General features: G+C 50.1%; 1 protein-coding gene across 6 annotated transcripts; it reads left to right on the forward strand.

Annotated features, from left to right (window-relative positions):
- The first annotated feature begins 42 nt into the window (after positions 1-42).
- On the forward strand, positions 43-24,061 carry EMC1 (ER membrane protein complex subunit 1). Of its 6 annotated transcripts, none has more exons than XM_032392485.1 (24): positions 43-303; positions 3,072-3,196; positions 3,875-3,940; positions 4,188-4,281; positions 5,442-5,570; positions 6,613-6,739; positions 7,294-7,443; positions 7,759-7,926; positions 8,427-8,498; positions 8,868-8,930; positions 9,539-9,661; positions 10,425-10,521; positions 10,810-10,929; positions 11,547-11,555; positions 12,558-12,757; positions 12,900-13,049; positions 14,269-14,430; positions 14,753-14,872; positions 16,888-17,025; positions 19,888-20,061; positions 20,635-20,845; positions 21,198-21,282; positions 22,397-22,526; positions 22,683-24,061. In XM_032392485.1, the coding sequence occupies exons 1-24, from the start codon at positions 206-208 to the stop codon at positions 22,860-22,862; spliced, it is 2,991 nt and encodes a 996-aa protein (XP_032248376.1). In that variant the 5' UTR covers positions 43-205; the 3' UTR covers positions 22,863-24,061. The 6 variants fall into 6 exon arrangements, with proteins under 6 accessions (XP_032248376.1, XP_032248392.1, XP_032248359.1 ...); XM_032392468.1 differs by having other exon boundaries at positions 45-303; positions 10,807-10,929; XM_032392476.1 differs by having other exon boundaries at positions 47-303; positions 8,871-8,930; positions 10,807-10,929.
- Positions 24,062-25,439: the final 1,378 nt, after the last annotated feature.

Raw genomic sequence — 25,439 nt, forward strand, 5'->3', positions numbered from 1 at the left:
CACGCGTGCCTGACCCAATCCGCGCCGCAGCCCGCCTGTCCCCGCCCGGCTGTCTCCAGGGCGACTTCCCGCGCGCCCGGGGGCCTCCGAGCCCTGAGTGCCTCGGCGAGGGCTTCGCGGGAGGTCCCAACTCTATGGTCTGCGGAGGCGGAGCCTGCGGTCGAGTGCCTGACGGGCCGGCGGCGGGCCGACCCAGGCTCCTATCATGGCGGCGGTGGCTGCGGCTCTACGGCTCTGGCTCTGGGCTGCCCTGCTTGTCCTTGCGGCCGCGGTCTACGAAGACCAAGTGGGCAAGTTTGATTGGTACGTGCGTGTGGGGCCTGTTCGGGAAATGTATGGCTATTTTGTCAGTACCAGCCTTGTGCCTGCTACAAGGAGGACGGGGTTACAGGCAGCAGGACTGGCTGCAGAACTTGTGGGGCCCAGTGCAAAATGAAAATGTGGGACACCCCCGTTCAAAAGTTAAAGAGGTTTGAGATGGCCACAACAGAGCATTAAACGGAGCGTCAGGGGCGCTTCTAAGCCAGTCTCTGTGTGACAGGTTGCAGGTTCGCGAAACGGGCCCTGACATTCAAGCATGCTTGGGGTTCTGGTCAGAGGTCACCGTTCCTTCCTCCCCGTCAGGCCCTGTTTCTGTGACTGTCAGGTTTCTGATCTACTGGGTGTCGGGGGTCGACAGCCCCTCAGTGAACTCTCATTCTTCCTCGAATTGGCATCTCTTGGGTATGTGAACAGGGGCTTGGGTCTCACTACGAATCCTAAACCGAGTGCCCTTTCTCCTCTCTTTCAGCCCAACCTGGTCCTGGGCTCAGAACAGGGCCAGCAAGTCTCACATCAGCTGGAGGTGCCATTCATAGGAGATGCCATTTACTCATTCACTTACTCAGTTTTCCCTCCCTCCCGCCCCCTTCCTTAAGGCCCAGCAATTAAGGTGTACTTTTGTTGGAGACTAAATTTTGGCACTTAAGGGTTGTGTGACTTGAGAAAGTGACTTATCTGCTCTGTGCCAAGGTTTCTTTATCTGTAAAATGGGCTTATTCATAGTTCATTATTACCTACAGTAGTTGTAAGGATGAATGAGATCATTCTTTTAAGTTAGCACAATGCCTGGCTCATTGAGTACAGTTAGCGTTACCCATTGTTATTTCTATTCAGAGAACAGTTTATTCTTCAGAGCCTAGCTCAGATACCTCCTCCTCTGTGAAGTCTTTTCTGTATCAGATACATTGATTCCCGTATTTGTTGCTTGCCTGTAATATGCCAACAATTGTTCTAGGTGCTGTGGATAGAGAGATAAGAAGGAGCTCAGTCTGGTGGGGCAGTTGTATATGTATGACAGTGGGATAAATGCAACGTAAGTCGTATTTTTAATGATGTGGGCAAATGCTCACAATGTAACGTGCGTATTACACATATATAGCCTATATGTTAATGTTGTATGATTCCAACTTAGTGGAATACTAGATATATATAATTCACAAATAGAAAAGTAAACAGGAGGAAATATCCTGAAACATTAAAAAGTTTATGGTGGTGGCATTTAGGCATTTTAATCTTTAAAAATACTTTTATGTATTTTTCACATTTTCTACAATGAGCAGACATTACTTTAATTCTTCTTCTTTTTTTTTTTTAGAGAAAGAGCATGAGCGGGAAAGGGGCAAAGGGAGAGGAAGAGAGAGAGAGAGTCCTAAGCAGGCTCCATGCTCAGTGATACAGGGCTTGATCTCACGACCCTGAGATCATGACCTGAGCCGAAATCAAGAGTGGGACACTTAATTGAGGCACCTAAGCGCCCCGAGCAGGCATTACTTTTACAGTCCAGATAAAATATAACAATATTTTAAAACAGAGCATGGGATTTAGAGTCAGAAGGTCTTAGTCTTGTGTTTTATTTCTGACTGTAATTACTTGACCCCAACAGACCTTAGTTTACTTATCTGTAAAATGAGAGTAATAATTTTTCCTTTTAAAATAAAGTAATAACACTTGTCCTATGCATTTCATAGAGTGTTAAATGGATGTAGCGAGAATTAAGTATGTGAAAATACAGATAGAAATTGTCAAACATCCTCTAAGCCTGTGTCTCTACTCTCTGCTTAGTTTCTTTCCTTTTTTTTAATCAGACCAAACAACATCACAAGAGAAATTTCATATAGATGCCACGTGTGTTTAGTTTGCCAGAGATGAGAGTACTTTTTCCTTAACAGCGGTGTGCAAGCACCTCCTGTGTACTTGGTAGTGCGCCATTCAAAGCTAATTATATTCCCTTTATGCTTAGAGAAGCGTGTTGAAAGTGATGGGATATGTTCCAAGGAAAGTATGAGTAATGAATCAAGTGGATCCTGAACATGGAGTGGGCTCGAAAAGGCTGTAGAAAACAGAAGCCTGACCCAATCTGTCTCTGTAGAAACAGAAACCCAACCCAGTTTCGTTGGAAAATTTGCATGATTTTTTTTCTTCAGGGGTCAGTGAAAATAGAAGGGCAAGTTGGATTGTATGCTTGTGGATGACAGGCTTTGTGTCTCTTCCCTCGTGTAATAGTCCCACTATTAATGAATACAGAGAGGACTAATGTTTGTTCCAGTAGGATTTAGGCCAGGTGTTCTTTTCGGTGGCACTTGAGATAATATGTGCTTGCATTTAGAAGTAAGGCTTGTGGGGGCACCTGGGTGGCTCCGCTGGTTAAGCATCTGCCTTCGGCTCAGGTCATGATACCAGGGTCCTGGGATTGAGCCCTGCATTGGGCTCTGCACTCAGCACGGAGTCTGCTTGTCCCTCTCCCTCTCCCCCTCCCCCTGCTCGCTCTCTCTGTCTTTCTCTTTCTCTCTCAAATAAATAAATAAATAAAATCTTAAAAAAAAAAAAGAAGTAAGACTTGTGCTGCTTATCTCTTAGGGTGTATTCTCTCTTCTTATTCCCTTGGCTTCTGACTCCGTTGCATAGAAATCTTGCTTTTGGTCAGATCTCATTGACGGACATTCCTCACATGTCCTAAGATAGGTCTTTTCCCACAGCATTTTGTGCAGGGATGATTTTGGCCCCTCACATTTCTCTGTCCTCTTCCTTAGGAGACAGCAGTATGTTGGGAAGCTCAAGTTTGCCTCCTTGGAATTTTCCCCTGGATCCAAGAAGTTGGTTGTGGCCACAGAGAAGAATGTGATTGCAGCATTAAATTCTCGAACTGGGGAGATATGTGAGTGACCTGCATAGGCCGGTTAGCTTGGGATGGAATGGCTGACCGTAGTGAATCCAGGATGGCCCATGGCTTGTGTAGTCTTCCTGGCTGCTTCCCAAGTAAGGGACATGTTGCCGAAAGATGCATCTCTTACTGGATTCTGATACTTGTTTTTCAGTTGTGTTGTTTTTGAATATCAACTATTTTCCTATAACTGGCCTTTTTAGTTTAGCCCCCCAGCCTGAGTCCAAAGAGTTCTTAAGATATTATTTCAAAATATTTTTCTATTTCTCTTTTCTACTCTGCAGTAAAGATTTGGATGCCCCCCTTAAATTACTTATGCTGCTTTTATGGATGTTTTTAGGCACGAAATTATGGAAATATAATTTACGATCACTATTTTTCTTGTGAATCATAGAGATTCTGTTAGTTTTGTCATTCATTTATAAGTTTGGGGTGGTAGAGGGTATGGGAAGTGAGGAGACTTCAGATTGGGACAAGAGTGGCTCCTCTCAAACATTCCTCCCCTCATTACCCAGTGAGTATGAAGGGATCATTGCCAGTTAGGTGTAATCCTTCTCTTCCTCGAAATAAAATTAGATACCGCAGTGCAAAGACCTCTTCGGTTCTCTCCTACCTGTCTTCTTGGATGCCTCTCTCCAGTTTATAGTAATGTCTGACTCTCGTGTCTCTCAGTGTGGCGCCATGTTGACAAGGGCACGGCAGAAGGGGCTGTGGATGCCATGCTGCTCTACGGACAAGGTAAGCAGAGTCCTGCTTGGTCTCTATTGTGGTGTTGGCTCCATCTCCCCATTCCTCAGTTCCTTCCTTTGTACCGGGTCTGCTAGGGAAAGCAGAAGGGGTGTTCCCAAAAGAAAAGGACAGGTATTGCAAATAACTTCTATTCGCATCCATACCTCAGATGTGCGGCCATTGCTCCCAGACCATCAGAGGAGGCCACAGAGCACCAGTTGGGGAGGTGACTTCACCATGGTCTTTTCTCTTCCAGATGCAATCACTGTGTCCAATGGAGGACGGATCATGCGTTCCTGGGAGACTAACATTGGGGGCCTGAACTGGGAGATTACCTTGGACAGTGGCAGGTAGAGGGCAAGAAGCTGTATTTCATCTAGGCTTGGCTCGAGGCTTTGCTAGAACACAGGTCTGCGTGGACAGCAATTCAGGATCTTAAGTTTTGTTTTGTTTTGTTTTAAGATTTTATTTATTTATTTGAGACAGAGAATGAGAGACAGAGAGCATGAGAGGGAGGAGGGTCAGAGGGAGAAGCAGACTCCCCGCTGAGCAGGGAGCCCGACGTGGGACTCGATCCCAGGACTCCAGGATCATGACCTGAGCCGAAGGCAGTCGCTTAACCAACTGAGCCACCCAGGCGCCCCCCCCCTTTTTTTTTTTTTTAAAGATTTTATTTATTTATTTGAGAGAGAGAATGAGAGACAGAGAGCATGAGAGGGAGGAGGGTCAGAGGGAGAAGCAGACTCCCAGCAATTCAGGATTTTTTGACATTTTTTTCGCACGGGCCACTGAAGAGCCAAAGAACATCAGACACCCCACGTTTTGATGCCGAGGCCACGGAACACGTGGTTACTCTGCCAGTGTTTATCGAGCACCTGTTAGGTGCAGAGCTCTGTGCTAGGTGCAATATTTATCCTTGCCCTTGAATGCTGCTCCTAATCGTACCGTGACGTGAGAACTCTGAATGTCCTAGGTATAGGAGTGTAATATAAACCTTTCAGTGTTTTAATTTTATGTTGAGAGAACAGCTTGGGCTGCCGCTACGTCTTCGCTGGGGTTGTTTCAATTATAGGGTCGTTTGCAATGGGGTACACCTCTTCTGATAGTAATTTATAACACTTGGCGCGCCCCCAGGCAGTGGGAACCCACATGTGACCGTGAGAAGGTTTCTGTTATCAAGAAACACATGGTCAGCTGGGGGAGGCAGGCACATAGGCTGTAATGACAGCACGGGGTGAAGGATGCCGTGGTGGAGGGACAGCCTGCCCGCTGGGAAGTCCTAGGGGAAGGAGGGGCTTCACGGGGCTTCAGGGAGGCAGTAGAGCGGAGTGGTAGAAAGCGCAGCCTCCCAGGTCAGCTCACCAGAAGCGGAGCCGGTATGAGGATCCTGATGCGTTTGACCCCAAGGCCTGTTTTCTTACCTAGCAAGCTACAGTGGTGGTGTTCCAGATTGCTCTGGTCTGAGACCCTGGAGGTGCTGGGCAGTGCTTACCCCTGCACCTGTGCTCAGTTTCCAGGCACTTGGGCTGGTAGGCCTGCAGGAATCAGTGAGGTACATTGCAGTCCTGAAGAAGACCACTCTTGCCCTGCATCATCTCTCCAGTGGGCACCTCAAGTGGGTGGAACATCTCCCCGAAAGGTAAGGCCACCACCTTCCCACCGAGTGATGGCTGCCTTGTCCTACTCTCTACAAGCTCCTGTTTCTCCCTGAGGGTTGAAGTGTTTGTTCTGACTCAGGCTGTCCTTATGTTGGCATCGTGTGTTGGGCTCACTAGATGTAGGCCAGCACTCAAAGGCTGTGCTCCTTCTGGCATTTCCTTTGCAGCGAGGAGAAAATTCTCAAACTGGGCACTAGAGACAGTCCAGCAAGGGGAATGGTTCCTTGCTTACGGTCATAGCACTCTGGGCTTTCTGACTTCCAGTTCAAGTCCGACTGAGCCTTTCATTCTGTTATGAATCAGAACAACTCAAGAAGAGCCCAGGGTAGGGACTGAGGGAGGTTTGAGATGGTTTCCAGAGGTCCTATTTGTGGAAAGCATTGAAGCTGGGAAGGATCAGGACAGAGGGAGGAAAGGAAAAGATTTGCTCAGACCTGTGGCCATTTTCAGGGTGTAAAAACTCAAATTCGAATGTGGCCAAGTGCGTGGCACCCCTGAGCAAAGCAGGCCCAGCGGGGATTGCTGGCAGCTGCAGTGTGCCTGGCTTACCTCCAGGGGGCAGCCGTACTTAGCCAGTTGGCGCCCTATAGGTATGCCTAGCGGTGTCTCTCCTACTTTTTTTTTTTTTTAAAGATTTTATTTATATATTTGACAGAGAGAGACACAGCGAGAGAGGGAACACAAGCAGGGGGAGTGGGAGAGGGAGAAGCAGGCTTCCCGCGGAGCAGAGAGCCCGATGCGGGGCTCGATCCCAGGACCCTGGGATCATGACCTGAGTCGAAGGCGGACGCTTAACGACTGAGCCACCCAGGCGCCCCGCCTCTCCTACTTTTTAAGGAGAGCTAGAAATCTGATTTTTACATGTAAAGTCTCAGTTCTAAATGTTGATGACTATTAAAAAAACAAAACAAAACTGGGAGCCAAACAAATCCTACTTGGGGACTGCTAGGTTGTGACTAGAGGACCCCTGAGGGTGGGCCTGTGGCTGAAGCTGTTGCTCCTTGCTTTTTTTCCCTCTCTTAGTGACAGCATCCATTACCAGATGATGTATTCCTACGGGTCTGGGGTGGTGTGGGCCCTCGGAGTTGTTCCCTTCAGCCACGTGAACATCGTCAAGTTTAATGTGGAAGATGGAGAGATTGTTCAGCAGGTACGGCTAGGCGTCTGGCTTGAGGAGCCTTGCAGATTGTGGAGGGGAATAGATGGAGCCCTTCTTTGCCTCGGGGAACCAGGGAACTTGGCAGATGCGAAAGCCATCCATGGTCCCTGATTCTGATCACTTGGAAGCTGCTTTCTCGTCATGGAGCATTTGTTTAAAGCCCTCACATTCATGCATGGTGCTCTCCTGCGGTGGCTGGAAAATTATGTAGGTTTTTTTCATTGCCTGCGAGTTTCTTAGGAGGTAATACTCTGAAATAGTGATAGGAAACCACGTATGTCAAACACGGGAGAGAAGCGGTTGTCTGAAGTATTGGGTCTTAAAAATGACCTGGTATATTTTTCCAGTGACCAGAAAGGAAACCCTGATTTTCCTCAGTTTTGGAGCTCTCAAGAAGTTGGGAGGGATGGGAGGAAGTCCTTTGGAACCAGCCATGAAGAACCTTCGAGCTTAGCCTCTGTGAGATTGGTGGGGACCTTGCTGATGAGCAGGGAGGAAGATGTAAACATTCTCACAAACCTCCCGCTACGATGTCTTTCCTGTAGGTCAGGGTGTCAACCCCCTGGCTTCAGAGTCTCACTGGAGCCTGTGGTGTGGTGGATGAGGCTGTCCTGGTGTGCCCTGACCCGAGCTCACGGTCCCTCCAGACCTTGGCCCTGGAGACGGAGTGGGAGTTGAGACAGATCCCACTGCAGGTGAGAGGTAGTGTTGCTGCTCCCTGGCCCAAGGCCTTGCCTTTGTTGCTTAGAAAAGTCTTTCTCCCAGTGACACTGCTTCCTTCCTGAGCCTTGGCAGTTGTTGGGAGAAGGTTAGGCTTCTGGCTGAACTGGTGTAGGGGAAATGGGTCACTCTTCTCTTTAGGGAGCCGGGATGGGGGCTTCTGGAGCCACATGCCAAGGCCTAGTTACTTTCACTCGCAAAGTGGGGCCGAGGAAGGAGGCCTGGGATGGATTAGTGGATCAGTGACTTGCCCGAATGTAGCCCTAATCCTCTTTCTTCTTGCCCTTCAGTCTCTTGACTTAGAATTTGCAGGTGGATTCCAGCCCCGGGTCCTGCCCACACAGCCCAACCCAGTGGATCCTTCTCGGGCCCAGTTCTTCCTGCAGTTGTCCCCGAGCCACTATGCCCTGCTACAGTACCATCACGGAGTCCTGAGTCTGCTCAAAACCTTCCCACAGGTAACCGCAGGCAGCGTGGTGCTAGGATTCGGGAGGGTCTAGCCAAGATGTGCTACTGGAAAGCCCTGCCTCTGAATCTGTAGGTGTTTGCTCTGGATCCAGACATCTCTCTGTGTGTGGTTTGAGAAGGGTTCGCTTTTGAGCAGAAACGGAATACCTTTTCTTCTGAGAGTCACAAAGGATCTTTAGAGTAAAAGTGGCGCCTTCTCTGAGTCCACAGGAGAGTGGGGATGTTAATTCAAGCTTCCCTATGGATACTAAGAACAGTATGAGATTGAGGGCCAGCGTGTGCCTGTGTTGGAGGTAGGGGAAAGGCCTGTTTTCAGCTATAGATGCCCCTGGGGCCTCCCTCTGTTCTCAGGTGCCCTGGCTGCTGTGCTTCCAAGTCAGGAGCACGTTCAGCTCCAAGGCCGAGGGACCTCCCTGTAGAGATGCTCCTCTGTGAGGCCGCTGGCTGGTGTAGGCCCCATTTAGGAACTGACACTTTGCTTTATTCCAAGGCTGCCCTTGTGAGCTTTGCCACCACTGGGGAGAAGACAGTGGCTGCAGTTGTGACTTGTCGCAGTGAAATGGTGAGTATCGAGAGTAACAGCTAGCGCTTGGGGATTCTCCTTCCTTATGTCTCCCAGGAGCCCTGAGAACTAAAAGTCGGGGCAGTTTGAACCCAGGGGGCAGGCAGCTGTTGAGAAGTAAGTTCTCACTTGCTCTATAGCGCTTTCAGCATCAGCGGCCCCCTTATCCCCAGGAGTGGGACCCTCATAGTACAACCCCACTTTCATCTGAGGCTGTTAGGAGCTACATAGGCTCTGCGAGCAGGAGTGAGGGGTGACGTTTGTCTTCTCCCAGGTGCTAAGATGACACAGAAGGGAGGGCTTCATTTCGGTGACTGGGGGGTGACCCTGTGGGTTAAATGTTCTCTTCTGTCTTTCTCTTTTCCCTAGCAGAAGCCTAGCGGTTCTGAAGATGGGTCACTGGGGAGCTTTGCGGAGAAGCCCAGTGCTCAGGTACGGTGTGGCATTGGGCAATGTACAGGACCTGGGCCCCAGGGAGGCTGGGAGTGGGTCTCCCGGAGTTATCAGCCTCAGATGGGGTTTGCCGCTCGCCGTAAATCATGCTTGTCTGGATCCTTTGTAGTTGGGATGTCTGAAGTAGAATCCCTAGAACCTGTTCTTAACCACTTTTTTCTCCGGCTCTGTTGCCCCGTGTCTTCTGCGCCCCTGGCTCGTGTTGCTGAGCGGTGATCTGTGCGGTTGGGCTGGAGCGGAGCATGGGCCCCCGGGCGGTGCGCACCTGCTCTGTCTTCTGTCTCCTGAGCTCTTCTGAAGAGCTTTGTGATTTCCTTGCTGGGGTCCTCCTTCTCTTGGGGAAGTCTGCTGCGCTGTACTGACTTCTTTCTGAAACAAGTATCGTGCTTGTTATCCTGTTTACTTACTCACATACCTTGTTTCTGCCTTGGGATTTAGCTTTCTTTTTTCCTTTTATTTTCCTTCGTGTATATTTCTTCTCTTGGCCTGGTCCTTCTCTAGGGTAGTTAACCCCAATTCTTGGACTTCCTTTGTGGGGCTTGGCTTTGGGGGATATCTTTATTGAGCCCTGCTGTCCGTACCCGTAGGACTCACTGACTTGCTTCAACCAGACCTACACCATTAATCTCTACTTAGTGGAGACAGGTCGGCGGCTGCTGGATACCACCATCACCTTCAGTCTGGAACAGAATGGCACTCGGCCAGAGCGGGTGAGTCGGAGCCTTTGTCTTCAGGCTCCGTCCCGGGGGCTTCTCAGCATGGGCCTCCCTTTCCTCACGGCCAGGCCTTGGGTCCTGGGTTAGGGCTCTCTGGACATGGGCTCTAGTTCTTCCTGAGTAGCTGACTTGTTATAAGGCCCCGTGAATAGTAGTTGAAGCAGGTATCATTTATTCTAAGTGGTGAGCGTGCCAGGCACTGTGCTGAGCTCTTTGTTTACGCCCTAATCAATTTAGCTCTCTCACCAGCCTTGTGAAGTGCTTATTATTGCCCTTGTTTTACAAATGAAACTGGACCTTGTGAGATCCAGGACCCTGTCCAGAGTCACAGGGCTCATAAGACGTCACCAGTGCCCCAGCCTGCACTTTCGGTCGGCGCCTACGTGGCCACTGTGCACATTTAGGGTGTTCTTCAGCCTCTCTGGGCTGTGGCTTCTTCGTCTCCAAAACGGAAGCTCTCACCTTGGCCGCCGGCTCGCTCTGTGGGGTGTGACTGGAGCACAAGGGATGACGTGGTGCCTGGGAAGCACTGAGGTTCCCCCTTGGAGAGGTCTGAGCTGCAGCCTCGCACCACTGCGCTGGCTCTGACGCATTCACGTTACCTTCTTGGGGTCTAGATAGTAAGCTGTGTTGCTTAGACAGCGAAGCACCCCGTGTCATGGGCCTTTAACAACTCCTGATGCCTTGAATTTGGGGGTCCGGTGCTCAGAGGCATTCGGATTCCAGCTGACTGCAGTGGTTGGGACTCTGCTTACAGCTCTTCGTCCAGGTGTTCTTGAAGAAGGACGACTCGGTGGGCTACCGGGCCTTGGTGCAGACAGAGGATCACCTGCTACTTTTCCTGCAGCAGCTGGGTGAGCAGACCTCATTCAGCCCATTTTTTTTAGGCTGGCCCAGATTTCTAGTCAGACTATATTTTTGGGGCCATGGATTGGCTTCTGGGAGAGATTCCAGTGGAGTGTAGGCCTGAATATTTTTTAGAGCCATATGCCATCTGCTTTTGAATAATCCCTTAGCATTCTAGGGTGGGGTCTGCTTCTCTGCCTGAGACAAGAGCTTCTGGAATCCCTGAGCCACAGAGAAGAGCCTTCAGGCGATGGGGGAGGCAGGCATGGCTTTCATAACCAGGGTTTCTGTAGCAGGGAAGGTGGTGCTGTGGGGCCGGGAGGAGTCGTTGGCGGAGGTGGTGTGCCTGGAGATGGTGGATCTGCCCCTGACGGGTGCGCAGGCCGAGCTGGAAGGAGAATTCGGCAAGAAGGCAGGTATGCACAGAGGACGCCGGGATGGCACCGTGGCCGGGGGCGCTGCTCTGGGAATGGGTCTGGTAGTTAGGCCGCAAGGGATGCTGGCTCACGGCATCCCCGGCTTCCCGGGCGCAGTCTTTTTGCCCATGTGCGTGCAACTAGCTCTGTGAGCAGTTTCCAGTGCCTTCGTGGCCACGTGGTTTGGGTAACCATTCTTTTCTCTGAAAGGAGCCACTTAGGAACCCCTCTGTGGAAAGATCCTGAGGAAAAAGAGTCTTAACTTAGTAGAATCATAGCTACCACTGCCTCAGTACCTCAGATCTGCCAGGCAGATGTGTCACACCTTGTCCCCCAGGCACCAGCCACGTCTTTCTGGAGAGGTGTGACGGGGTTGATGGGGTTGTGGTAACCGGCGGTGCCCTCTGGCGCCTGCCAGTCCCAAGCCCGAGGATGGACTCGGTTCCCTCCACGCTGGCCAGTCCTGCCTCCCGCCTCTTCCTCCCGTCCCTTCACCTTGCTCCGCGCCATATGTACTGAGGGCCTCTTCTGGGCCAGGCACCCCGGTAGGCATTGCGGGTTTTCTTGAGCCGAGGATTAATTTGACTTTACTGTTTATTTCTGCTGCCCGGATCCAGCAATTCAAGGTAAAATCTGCTTCCTGCTGCCCTGTTGTTCGTTGCTTGCCCACGTGGCTAGCTTTTGGTAAATTCTTTGTTTTTCCTGGCCTGCATCAGTGAGGTACATACTGTGTGTGCATGGACCGCTGTGCCTGTGATTTGTCCTGTTTGCCCCTCACTTCTCTTCCTTGCGCTGAGGTTGCTGGGGAGTAGGATACACAAAGGCACTACTTTTTAGTAAGCACTCACCGTGGACCCCGCATGGTGTGAAGTCCTGTATGTAGGTCATGTGGTCTTCGGACTACATGCGATTTTATACACGGGGAACCAGAGGCCAGAGGTTATGTACATTTCCGGGTCACCCAGCTAATAAGTAGTAGAGCTGGGATTTTAATCCAGGCTGCCAGACTCCAGACATCATGCTCTTTACAGATGCCGCCTTGTTCTGGTGGCCACGTTGACCCTGTGGGGGAGACTTGAGGGTGGCGTCCTCATTGACAGGGTCAGGGGTGAATGATAGCCATGGGGGTTGGTGGCACATAGGTCTGTTGGGTGTAGGTTTAATAGCGGACAGGGTGGGAGTAGAGCAGTGGGTAAGGGAAATGCCTGTCTGCAGCACACTTACCTCTGCATCCTGCACCCCCACACCCTCCCCTCATCTGGTTTTGTTGTGGCACTCTGATGCCTTCCTCTGGCCATTCTGGATGTGGGCTGTGGTGGAGACATGCTCAGCATGGCCGCGTCCTGCATGGCTGATCCCTGACCTCCTGGTCTCTTCCAAGATGCCAGGAGGTGGGGGTATTGTGAGCCAGGAAAATAGGTTTTGGAAGTTCCTGCATGGCTGTACCCGAGTGTGAGAGTGGTAGCTTCAGATAAAGGACTGCCCTTTGGGCTTGCAGCCTGGTGTGTGGATGACTTGAGTGCTCTACAGGAGTGGGAGAGACCCCTCATTAGAAGAAGCCCCTTGCTGGAAACACCTAGTCTGATGAGGGGTGAGCCTCAGTTGTGTTACCTTTTCCTTGACACCAGACGGCTTGCTGGGGATGTTCCTGAAACGCCTCTCGTCCCAGCTTATCCTACTGCAGGCGTGGACTTCCCACCTCTGGAAGATGTTTTACGACGCTCGAAAGCCCCGAAGTCAGATTAAGAATGAGATCAACATTGACACCCTAGCCAGAGACGAATTTAACCTCCAGAAGATGATGGTGATGGTGACAGCCTCGGGCAAGGTGAGAGGAACCTTCTGAGGTTCCGTGAGTGGGAAGTAAAAAGTATTTGGTGGGGGATAGCGCTGGTTCTAATTTCCAAGGATAGAATCAGTTCTTCGGTTTGTCTTTCTAGTAGTGAGCCAGTTATTTGTTTATCTTGCAGCTTTTTGGCATTGAGAGCAGCTCTGGCACCATCCTGTGGAAACAGTATCTCCCGAACGTCAAGCCAGACTCCTCCTTTAAACTGATGGTCCAGAGGACTACTGCCCATTTCCCCCATCCCCCACAGTGCACCCTCCTGGTAAAGGACAAGGTGAGGCTGTCCTCCTCGGATTTGAGCCAAAGTGGGTGTGGCTTTTTAGTGTTTTGTAAGTTGAATTTCTCCTGGGCCTTTGGAATTCTGGGAGGGCTAGGGACAGGTGTTCAGGGGTTAGAGCTCTGTTTGTTCCAGCTGTTTGTCTGAGTGGAGGAAGCATCCAGGACCGAGGGGGGTTGACTGTGGAGGGGGTGTGATGTCACCAGACCTGGAACAAGCCAGCCCTCCTCCTTCCCAAACACAGGCCACTGTTAGCAGCTGAGCGGCTACTTTCTCTTTAGACGAGGGAGAGCAGGACACAAAGCTATTTATTTCTGCCTCCCAGAATTAGCTGGATTTTTGTGGATTCACTCTAGCGCCATTAGAAAGGGGCACTTTCTCTCTCTCTCCTTCTGTCCCTCCCCCTGCTTGTGCTCTCTCGCTCGCTCCCTCTCAAGTAATAAAAATAAAATCTTTTTTGAAGAAAGGGTGGGGGGGCGCTGGGTGGCTCAGTCAGTTAAGCGTCTGCCTTCAGCTGAGGTCATGGTCTCAGGGCCCTGGGATCAAGCCCCACATCAGGCTCCCTGCTCAGCAGAGAGTCTGCTTCTCCCTCTCTCTCTGCCCCTCCCCCTGCTTGTGCTCTTTTGCTCTCTGTCTCTCAAATAATAAAAATAAAATCTTTAAAAAAAAGAAAGGTCACTTTCTAGGCTTGGTAGGCACCGCTGGAATGGCTGCCCGGGGTTAGTGAATTGGTACTTGACCATTTTTTTTTTTTTTTAAATAATATTTTATTTATTTATTTGAAAGAGAGACAGCAAGAGCGAGAGACGGAACACAAGCAGGGGGAGTGGGAGAGGGAGAAGCAGGCTTCCCGCTGAGCAGGGAGCCCAAAGCGGGGCTCAATCCCAGGACCCTGGGATCTTGACCTGAGCCGAAGGCAGATGCTGAACAACTGAGCCACCCAGGCGCCCCGGTACTTGACCGTTTTGTTTGTTCCTCAGCGTGTCCAGTACTTGGGTAGCTTTGGAGCCACAGGGGCAATTTGACCGTTTCCCTTCTGACACATTAGCCTCGGTTCACCTTCAGGCAAAACTATTTTGCGCAAATAGGGAATCCACACAGAGGGGTCCCGGGAATCTGTCACAGTTGAGCTGAAGTCCCAGCTCTCCAGATTTACCCTTAGCACTTGCGTCCTTTCCCTGCTGCTGGAGTCTGACAGTTTGCTTGTCCGTGTTAGGAGACGGGAATGAGTTCTCTGTATGTCTTCAATCCCATCTTTGGCAAGTGGAGTCAGGTGGTTCCCCCACTGCTGAAGCGGCCCATCTTGCAGTCTTTGCTTCTCCCCATCATGGATCAAGACTATGCCAAGGTGCTGCTGTTGATCGATGATGAGTATAAGGTATGAGACTTGAGAGTGGCTGGAGAGCGCCTGGGGGGGTCGGGTGTGGGGAGGGTGGTCCAGCAGCAGTTCATGGCCAGAGCTGGAGCTCTGCAGTCAGCACGTGTGTGGGCTTGAAGGGCATCTTCCTACAGCTGTGGAAACTCAGGCTCTTAGCAAAAGTAGATTTAAGCCCTATTTGGGTTCAGTGGACTTTAATTCTTTTAAGATTGACTTTTATTCTTAAGGTTTTTTGATGGCGAACTGTAATAAATCTTGAGCAACTGTGCACAGAGCACCCTTTTCTTTTAACACTTTCCTCGGGCTTTCTGGGGTTTTCAAGGTCACGGCGTTCCCAGCCACTCGGAATGTCTTGCGACAGCTACATGAGCTCGCCCCTTCCATCTTTTTCTATTTGGTGGATGCAGAACAGGGACGGCTATGTGGATATCGACTTCGAAAGGTAGGGAAGGCACCTCTTGGCAGGACCTTCCATGGGAGGGGTATAAATGTTTCCTGACTACTTGGCTAAGAAGTGGATTATACTATTCATTCTGTTGTAAATGTGGATCACTATAGTCCTGATGTCTGATTCGTAGTTCTTTTCATATTGAGCAGCAGCTACATGGCAGGCAAGGTTCTAGGTACTGTGAAGAGAGTAGTGCCCAATAGATGACATTTCTGCCCCATGGATTTTTTTTTTAAGATTTATTTATTTCAGATTGAGGGAAAGAGAGCACGTGAGCGGTGGGAGGGGCAGAGGGAGAGGGAGGAGGAGAGAATCCTTAAGCAGACTCCTTGCTAAGCTTGGAGCGCGACGTGGGGCTCAGTCCCAGGACCCTGAGATCATGACCTGAGCTGAAATCAAGAGCCAGCTGCTTAACCAACTGAGCCACCCAGGCACTGCCCCCATGGAGTTTTTATTCCCTGTTCCTTTTCTATAGCAGAGAGAAGGGACGTTGTTGTCCATTCTTGAGAGGGTGGGAGGTGGGAATGGGGATTAAGTAATGAGTTGTACTTTCTGTATGAAGATGATGTTATTGACCCATTCTTGATAGAATGAGTGCTTTGAATCTTATTTTTAGAAATGGGATTGATTTGCTCTAATGCTGATGTACTTGAGTCTAGCATTAGCAAACAGTGATAGACGCTGGCCCTGAGGGCCAGCTCTGAGGTTCACAGGGGGCTGGCCTTCCTGCAGACGGGAGGGCTCTGTGGCGTGTACTCACCAGAGGCCCTGCGTCCTGTCCCTCAGGGCCTTTTGAGAGACAATGCAGCATAGAGCTTAAGAGCTTGGACCCAGCTGCCTGAGTGTGAAGCCAAGCTCTATCACTTATTAACTTCGTGACCTTGGGCCCATGACTTCTCTGGCCCTCTGTTTTCTTTTCTTTCTTTCTTTTTTTTTTTTTGGCCCTTTGTTTTCTTGCCTATAAAATAAGATGATAGAGGACCTACACCGTAAGGTTGTCGTGAAGAGTCAGGGAGTTAACATGTGTAAATCACATGAAGCAATGCCTGGTACATGGCAAATGCCATCTAAGTTTTAGCTGTTGTTGTCTTAAAAATGCAGTGTCCTTTCTTGATATTTTGTAACAGCTGACCTTTCCAGGAACAGCATGGGAGGTAGTCTCCCCAGAAAACACGTTCTTTACCCTTGTGGGTGAAAAAAAATTGTCCCTTCAAGTTGAAAGAAGAGATGGCTCTTTGTGGATAGAGGGGAGCAAGCTCCCGGGTGTCATGATCAGTGGAGTCCTGAGGACATGGGAAGAAACAGTGGCCAAGGGAAGACAAAGGACACAAAGCTCCACATATACACAGTATGGATGGATAATAACGTATTTAACCATGGGGCGCCTGGGTAGCTCTGTCCGTTAAATGTCCTACTCTTGGTTTTGGCTCAGGTCATGATCTCGGGGTCATGAGATTGAGCTCTGCATTGGGCTCCATGTTCAGTGTGTGGAGTCTGCTCTAGATTCTTTCTCCCTCTCTGCCTCTGCAGCTCATGTGTGCTCGCATGCTGTCTCTCTCTCAAACAAATAAATTTTTTAAAGAATAATGTATTTAACCATGAAACTTTGTGAATTGGTTTTCTTTGACTATAAAGAACATTTCCTATAATGTCTCAAGGTCCCTGCCAGCTTAGTAATTTACTGCTGGCCTCAGATACAGGAATCGTAGCTATTAGTAGCAAGTGGTAAACTTTCCTTGGATATTTCCTACTCAGATAAACAATGAGATACCACGGAACATTCCTCTCTTTTCTTACTAGCTCTAGTTATCTTGCCTAATCAAACTGAGAGTTCTAAAACGTCTGCACAAACTAGATCCTTATTGCTATTTTCCTAGGAGCTCTGATTTCTGTTTCTTTGGGCACGAAGGCCCCAAATAAAGGAGTGTGGGATGTATCCAGCTACAGCTGTCACAGGTCTAAGTGTGCCCTCCAGATTATAAGTGCTGGCTCTCTTGCCCTGGCCCTAGGATCTAACCACTGAGCTGAGCTGGGAGCTGACTATTCCCACAGAAGTGCAACGCATCGTCAAGGTGAAGGGAAAGCGCAGCAGTGAGCACGTTCACTCCCAGGGCCGCGTGATGGGGGACCGCAGCGTGCTCTATAAGGTATGGTTCTGCAGTCAGGTGCCAAGCAGAAGGGCAAGGGTTTGGATTCGGGCTCTAGGATTTGGTAGCTACTTGATCTTGAGTGAGTCATTTCATTCCTTTGAGCCTTAATTTATTGTCTGTCAAATGAGTATAACGTGCCCTCCTCGTAGGGTTGTTGTGATGATCATACGATGCTCACGCGTAGCATAGTACCTGGCCTAAGGCTGCCACCCAGTAGATGTTAGCTCTTACTGTTAGTGATAGTGCTGATAGAACTTTCTGGGGTTAAGCCTTCGTTGATCCATTAGAAACTCTATCTCTGTGATCCAACGCTGGTTAGTGGTGAAGGAGGGAGACAGAGAGGTGGCTAGTGGGCTGCAAGATGTTGGGAGAGAAGGCAGTCTTGTAGTGGTGCGTGGTCATCCGTGACACCCTCTGCAGAGTGTGGGCTGAGTTGGAGGAGATGTCATAGAGCAGGGTAGCACGGCCAAGGCAGCTGACGGGGAGGCTGCTTCAAGGGCGTGGGGCAGTGCCGCGGGCTGCCGGCCGGCTGGACTGTCTAGGTACAGACCTGGCTCTGCCCCACACTGGCAGCTCATCATGGGTCATTTGTCGCAGGATTGCTTTGAAGATTAATGATAACAGGTAACTTGGTTAGAACAGTGCCATCTGCGTAGTTAACATTATTGGTGCTCTTGATTTGAAATCTTTAGTGATGGATGCCTTCCATGCTGCAGTCAGTTTGACTTATTCACAATGGCCAAAATAATACAAATTCTAAAGTACATTTGATTGTACTAGAAAAAGTATGTTCTTTATGTAATTTTACCTTTATGAGTTAAAATTTACTAAGAGTACTTGTGTTTTTCTATGTTGAAGAAAATAGAGTAGGCTTTTTTGGATTCATATTCATCACACATTTTTTAGTTTAGTTTTTTTTTATTCAATAAGCTTTTTTTTGTTTTGGCGTAATTTTAGATTTACAGGAAAGCTGCAAAGACGGTGCATTGAATTTGCATGTATGCATTACCTGGTTTCCCGTGGTGGGGCTCTGGTACATCTGTCTGAACTAAGAAACCAGCATCAGTACAAGACTGTTAACTAAACTCCAGACTTTCTCAGGGTTTCACCAGTTTTCCCACTAAGGTCCCTTTCTGCCTCAGGCCCAGCCCCAGGCCCCACACTTCACGGACGTGCCACGTTTCTCTAAGTCTCCTCTGTCCTGTTTAGTCTTTCATGACCTTGATAGATTTGAAGAGTACTAGACGTATTTTGTAGACAATTTTGGTTTGTCTGCTGTTTTTCTCATGGTTAGACTGTGGTTGCAGGTTTAAAAGGAATACCACACAGGGGAAGCTGTACTTTTTTTGGTGGGGGGGAGGTTACTAGCGGGATGTCAGGCACTCTTTTAGACTCCGGGATACATCAGTGAACAAAATAGACAAAATTGAGGCTGTCACTGTATTCAGGAGATGCCAAAAAGAAAATAAATAGATAAACGTACAGCATATCAAAGGGTGACTAGTTCTATAGAAGAACAACACCGAGAAGAGGGGAGGGGAAGCCGGGATTGGAAGGGGTGCAATTTAAAATAGGGAGGTTAAGAAGGGTCTCAGTGAGATAGTGCCACCTCAGGAAGGTGGAAGGATAGTGCGTGACATCAGGGGAAGAGCTTTCTGGACAGGAAGGCTGGAGTGGACCTGGAGTGTTCCAGAAACAGCAAGGGGGACAGTATGACTAGAGTGGGGTGAGCGGGGAGAGTCCAGCTTGCTGAGGTCGGAGGGTGGTGGGATGTATCACGGCCACCACTCTTGCCTTGATGTTGAGTGAGCTAGAGTGCCGGTGGGAAGTTGGGAGCATGGGGAGGCCTACGGGGAGCAGGCTTTAGGCAGAGGCAGGACAGGTTTCCCTTTGGGATATATCAGGTTTGAGGTGGGACATTTAAGAAGAGATACTGCGATGGCAGCCTGTTAGAGTCTGGAGTTCAGGGAGGGTATAGCGTGGGTATGTAACCTTGGCCATTGCCAGCACCCCTGGTTGGTGTGACCACAAGAGCGAGTGTAGACAATGTCCAGGAGACTGGGGAGATGAGGAGCCTGCAGAATAGACTGAGGAGGAGGGGCCAGTGGGGTGGAGGAAAACCAGGGGCCATGTGTCCTGAATGCGAGGTGGAGAAAGTGGTTTTTTTTTTTCTTAAAGATTTTATTTATTTATTAGAGAGTGAGCACAAGCAGGGGGAACGGCAGGCAGAGGGTCCCTGCTGAGCAGGGAGCCCGATGCGGGACCCAATCCCAGGACCCCGGGATCATGACCTGAGCCGAAGGCAGACGCTTATCCCAGTGAGCCACCCAGGCGCCCCGAGAAAGTGTTTTGAGGAGGGGCAATCACCTGTGTCGCCTTGTACTAGCAGGTCAGGTGAGACGAGGACTGAGACTCGTCTGTTGGTTTAGGGGTGGGGCGGGGGGCACCAGCGCAGAGAACCAGCATTGCCAGAGCAGTGGCTTAGCTCAGTGAGTGGGCAGGTTGGATTGTATCTTGAGTTAACCATTTGCTGCGTCTGCGGCGTGAGCAAGTTGCTTTACGACCTGCAGCCTTTCCTCACCTACCGCCTGTGGATGACCAAAGCTCCGTTGCGAGGTTGTTTGTGGGAGTCCATGAGGTGACGTGGGCAGAGCACCGGGCGTGGCACGCGGCACCCGGGGGACTCTAACCGAGGGCGGTGATGACGAGCTCCGAGGACAAGCTCTTCTAGCCAGGAAGCCCGATTCCTCCGCCGGGCCAGCGGGCTCCAGGTCTGCCTCTCCACCCAGGGCTCACAGCACAGCGGAGCTCGTGATTGGCCGTCGTGGTGCTGAAGGCGCTCTTCTCTCCTTCTCCCAGAGCCTGAACCCCAACCTGCTGGCCGTGGTGACGGAGAGCACAGACGTCCACCATGAGCGCACCTTCATTGGCATCTTCCTCGTCGATGGCGTCACCGGGCGCATCATCCACTCCTCTGTGCAGAGGAAAGCCAAGGGCCCCGTCCACATTGTACACTCAGAGAACTGGGTGGTGGTAAGAGTGGCAGATGTGCGGTGTCAGTCCCAGATTCACGACCCAGCCAAGACCTGTGTCTCAAATCCCTTCCTTGCCTCTTGTTCCAGAAACCAGTGGCCTCTTTGTGTTTCTGTAGGATCCAAACCCCTGGATGGCAGTTGAGGTGCTGGTTAGGGGGCTCGGCTCAGGAATTAGACCACCTTGGGCTCACAGCAGCCCTTCCCTTTCCCGACTGTGTGACCTTGAAGTGGTTATTGAGCTCTCTGTGTTGCATCACTCGTGAGGGAGGGCTAGGAGAGTGGCCTCTGGTCTGGGTTGGAACAACCCACTTGATAAGCACTCAGACCTTTGCTATTGTTATTCTAAGTATCTTGAGAACTCCTTTGTCTTAGGGTGAACTTTGGGTAAAGCTAGATAAAACTACCCTGAAAGTTAGTAAACTTGGTAGCAAGGAAGAAAACTGGGGTGCTGGGTGGTTTCTTTCCTTCCTGGATGTGTAGCTCATGCACGGAAAGAAAGGTGCCTCCCCGCGGCATGCCCCTTTCCAGCCGAGGTGGCAGCTAAGTCCGCAGCGGCCGCCCCTTTCCGCAGTACCAGTACTGGAACTCCAAGGCCCGGCGCAACGAGTTTACCGCGCTGGAGCTCTACGAGGGCACCGAGCAGTACAACGCCACCGCCTTCAGCTCCCTGGACCGCCCCCAGCTGCCCCAGGTCCTCCAGCAGTCCTACATCTTCCCCTCCTCCATCAGCGCCATGGAAGCCACCATCACCGAGCGGGGCATCACCAGCCGGCACCTGCTTAGTGAGTGACCAGGGGAGGGTCTTCAGGGTGACAGGCTCCGTAGGGTGCCACACTGAAGGACACAGCTGCAGGTGCATTGCCGGCACAATCCTGTTTTGACCACTAGGGGAGGCTAGCGAGGCGGGCTTAATTTCAGCAGGAAAAGATCTTTAGTCCAGCTTTGCCGCCTGTAAGAGATTGACACGACTCTCATTCTTCCCTTTTTGTTTGTTTGGGAGAGAGTGCATGTGCGCAAGATGGGGGGCGGTGGGGAGAGGGGCAAAGGGAGAGGGACAGAGAATCTTAAGCAGCCTCCCCGCTGAGCGGAGCCGCACATGGGCTCGATCCCATGACCCGGCTTGTTTCTCTGCAGTTGGGCTGCCTTCGGGAGCAATTCTTTCCCTTCCTAAGGCCTTGTTGGATCCCCGCCGTCCCGAGATCCCAACAGAACAAAGCAGGTGAGACACTTGCAGGTGGTACTGAAGGCTCTGACCCTAAGGAATGTGACCTGTTGATGAAGTTTGGTCCTCAGCCTGCTGTGTGCTGTCTTGCTGTGCTGGGGGCCGGGGCCAGGGCTGGGAACAAGTCTGATGAAAACCTCTCCCTTCGTGGAGCTTAACATGCTGTTGGGGGAATGAGATGGATGCCACATAAGATAAGCAAGAGAAATGATACCACGTTAGGTATTTGTAAATGCTACGGAGAAAAAACTAAGAAGGGCCCGGGGCTCTGGAGGGGTGGGAGGGTATGAGGGGGTGTAACTTGAGAGGGTGGCCTGGGAATGCCCCTCTGGGAAGGTGACTGTGGAGTGAAGACTTGGAGGTGGTCAGAAGCCAGCCTGTGGCTGTCTGGGGGAGGACTTCCCAGGCAGGGGAGAGCCGTGCCCGTGCCCTGAGACCGTGGCTGGCGAGCCAGAGGCAGGGAGGAGGGCACACTGGCTGCAGCAGCTGGTGGGGGTGGGGAGACGTGAGGAAATGAGGGCGCTAATGGGGCTGGGTCATGGGGGGAAGCCAGTAGCTTGTCACAGTTAGCATTCAGTTTTGTATTGCCAGCCGTCATTTGCATATTTTCTCACCTCCGTCCCGAATTCTGTTCACTTAGGGGTGTGGGGAACTGAGTAGTGTGGGGAGAGAGCAGATCTGTGTTTGCACAGGAGGAAAGGGGGAGTGTGGTTTGGAGAGCAGGGCGGCTGAAGCTGGGGAGCACGTGGGGTGAGCCCAGGGTTTTCCGAGGAGCGTGGACCGAGGTACTCTGAGCCAAGAGCAGGAATTGGCCTAGTGGTTCCACGTGCGGGTTTTAGAATGGCCCTGACTTCCTCCTCTAGTGTGAAATACTGGCTATCATTAGATTTAGAACAGGGTAGGAATCCAGATCTACCCTCTACACAGGTTTCTTTCTTGTAGCCCTTGCTAACATTCAGCTGCTAAATTTTTAACTACCTGTTACAAGTAGACCTTGAAAGAAGATTTGAGGCTAGATATGTGGCCTGGAAAACTCCCGGGACTCAGAAAGGGCAGCCAAGAGATCCCCTTGCCGCAGTTTGGAATGCCGGTCCTGGCTGGTGTTTTGCAGGGAGGAGAACCTGATCCCGTATTCCCCAGATGTGCAGATACACGCAGAGCGATTCATTAACTACAACCAGACGGTTTCTCGAATGCGAGGTATCTACACAGCTCCCTCAGGCCTGGAGTCCACTTGTTTGGTGAGTAGAGCCCCCAGCCAGCATGTGCAGCAGCTGCTCTTGGGTTCGCGCTCGGGAAGCAGCTGAGGATTCCGTTTCCTTTCTGACCAGAGTGTGAGGTCGTGGTGGACCACTGGCTACCTCTCTTACGCACTTCTCGTTGCCTCTGCCTTCCAGGTTGTGGCCTATGGTTTGGACATTTACCAAACTCGAGTCTACCCATCCAAGCAGTTTGACGTCCTGAAGGATGACTATGACTACGTGCTGATCAGCAGTGTCCTCTTTGGCCTGGTGTTTGCCACCATGATCACCAAGAGGCTGGCACAGGTGAAGCTCCTGAATCGGGCCTGGCGGTAAGGACGCAGGACCCCACTGCCGGAGAGCAGAGAGCTCGGGGCAGTGAGGGTCAGACAGGGAGCTCCAGCTGCGGTGTGACGGGTCAGGCGAGGACGGGTGTCAGGTGCTCAGCTGAGTCGGAAGAAGCTGGACTCTCGTGGAGACTCCTCTCGGGACACGTCTGCCGCAGCGTCAGTTACGGAGGGAGGCTGGACTCTCCGCCGGGAATCTCAAAGCATGTTGATGGACTTGCCCTCAAAGTCTGAAGGCCATCGCCCTGTTTGCTTCCTTTGCCCATCCATGAATGTTGTTGTTTCTTTACTAAGTCCCCCGGCAGATTTTTCTCTTTTGTGAGGCCTGCTTCAGTTGATTTAGGTTTGCCTTTTGTGTTTCCCAGCTTATCTAGAAATCTTTCTGACTGTTTCCCTGCCTCATGCTTCAAAGTCAGGAGGGAACTCTTACTGATAACTCCACCTCATAGGTGCTTTTGCTCTTTCACGTCTGGGAGAAAGAAGATAACATGCTTAGTTGAGGCTTAAAGACAGATCCAGCCTCTCATGGCATGAAAATTTACTTTAAGCCTCTAGTTTGGAGGTTCTCATTCATCAGGTGGGGCCACCCAGTTCTTGCTGCAGTTTATCACAAGTCAGGTGCATCATAGTTTTCTGGTTTGTCAGTCATTGCCCACGCTTTGCACCTAAGGTGTGTCCGAGCCGAGGCCACCTTAATACTACTGAATTGACTAAACCTGCAAGAGATTTTAAGGGAGGAGAGACTCTACCCGTTTCACGGTACCTCCTAACCTCTCAGTTCACCCTCAGGCTGGTCTAGTCCTCTTTGGCCTAGTTAGAGCCAGCCGTCTTGTTTAAGAACTCATTATTTATTTTTTACTTTTAGATGTAAATTTATGAGTGCATCACCACATTTCTACTAAACTGAGATTTTAAATGTTAATGCTGTAACCTTCGCAACTTTAAAAGAGAGGAGGGCTGGATGGGGGTAGGAAACTGACGTGTTGTGGATGAAGCATTGCCGAGTGGCTGGGCTGCTGTCTCTGTGACAAATGGAAAAAGTCCTAAAAGTTTCCTTTGTGCCCAGATCTGGGGAATGATGGTGTTTTTCTTTCCTGTGAAGGATGAAATGTGCAGAGGAGACCATCTCTAGCATTGTGGGGAGAGCGTTTTGTTCAGGTGTCTGAATAAAGCAGATGATGAATGGCAGTCCTTTTTTGTGGTGTGGGACTTGGAGGTGACTTCTGCATTAGAGGGGGCCGAAAGCTGTGCAGACACACGGTTTATTTTAGTAGGGGAACATGCCAATTTAATCATACAAGAGTTATGTTATTATTATTATTTTTAAGATTTTATTTAAGGCGGGGAGGGGCAGAGGGAGAGGGACAAGCAGAAACCCTGTTGAGCAGGGAGTCTGACACGGGGTTCGATCCCAGGACCCTGAGATCATGATGTGAGCCGAAGTCAGACGCTTAACCGACTGAGCCACCCAGGCGCCCCAAGAGTTGAGTTATTTAAAAACAAAACTTTGAAATCTTTTATGCTGCTGGTAGATGATGCTAGTGGAAGGAAGAAAAATGAGAGTCATTTTATTTGAGTAATAAAATTGTGAAGTTGATCTTAATGAGTCAGTGAGCATCTAAGTATCTCCAGAAAAAACAGGCATCGATCCTGACTCAAAGCATGGTTTGTTTAAAGTGTCGTGGGAGAAGGGAACATGTACAAGTTAAAAAAGATTCTGCCCTAGTTTTGAGGAAGGCCGGCTAGAGTCTTGACTGTCCTATAGAAGTACATGTAAGCTGCACAACCCCCCAATCTGCTAGATGCTAGTTTTTATTTACCTACGTATGTGCCAGAATCCGAAAGAACAAGCTAAGTGGAGGGAAGTTACCTGCCTTTTTGTAAAAGACCCTGTATTTTGGCTTTAATCATTACCATTTTACTGAAAGTTCTCTCAAAGCAGGTGCATGAAAGAGCCAATGCTAATGGCAGCCATGGTCCTGTGTCCTCCTTGTCATTCTTCTACCTCTCCTCATCTTAAAGCCACGCTTGGTTGACTAGCTTCGCTCAGCCTCTATGTGGCTTTTGACCCCATTGCCTGCCAGTGCTCTGATCTGTTTTCTTGTCTTCCTCTATTTCTGTGCATCTCCCTTGAACCATCTGTTTCCCCCACCTTCATTAATTAGGTTCACTTGGAGCCCCCTGCAATGTTTCACCCAAAAAATTAAGTTCTTCAGTATTTTTTATGTCATTTTTTTTATTGGCTGGTCAGTATTCAAGATCGTTCGGTGTAAAAATTTTCAGCTAAATAGTGTTTAGTGATTCTCAGTCCCTCTTGGGAATAATGTAAAATGGTTTGTGGCTTTTGTTATAATTTTCCCCTAGCCTTTGATTCTGCAATGAGTTATTGGGGAATGTGTATGGATTAAATACAGAATTAGTTAGAACATTCGTGGTCAGTAAGAACTTTTAAAAAAAATTCTGATAGATGAGGAGTACCTGGCTGGCTCAGTTGGAAGAGCATGCGACTCTTGATCTCGGGGTTGTGAGTTCAAGCCCCACGGTGGGTGTAGAGGTTACTTAAATA

The sequence above is a fragment of the Phoca vitulina genome, unplaced genomic scaffold, assembly GCF_004348235.1.
Source record: "Phoca vitulina isolate PV1807 unplaced genomic scaffold, GSC_HSeal_1.0 scaffold2, whole genome shotgun sequence".
NCBI lineage: Eukaryota > Metazoa > Chordata > Mammalia > Carnivora > Phocidae > Phoca > Phoca vitulina.

Coding starts and splice junctions, on each gene's coding strand:
- EMC1 (XM_032392468.1), top strand. CDS start 206: ATGGCGGCGGTGGCTGCGGCTCTACGGCTCTGGCTCTGGGCTGCCCTG. Junction 3,197..3,874: donor TTCTCGAACTGGGGAGATAT/GTGAGTGACCTG, acceptor CGTGTCTCTCAG/TGTGGCGCCATGTTGACAAG. Junction 8,931..9,538: donor CGGAGAAGCCCAGTGCTCAG/GTACGGTGTGGC, acceptor CCGTACCCGTAG/GACTCACTGACTTGCTTCAA.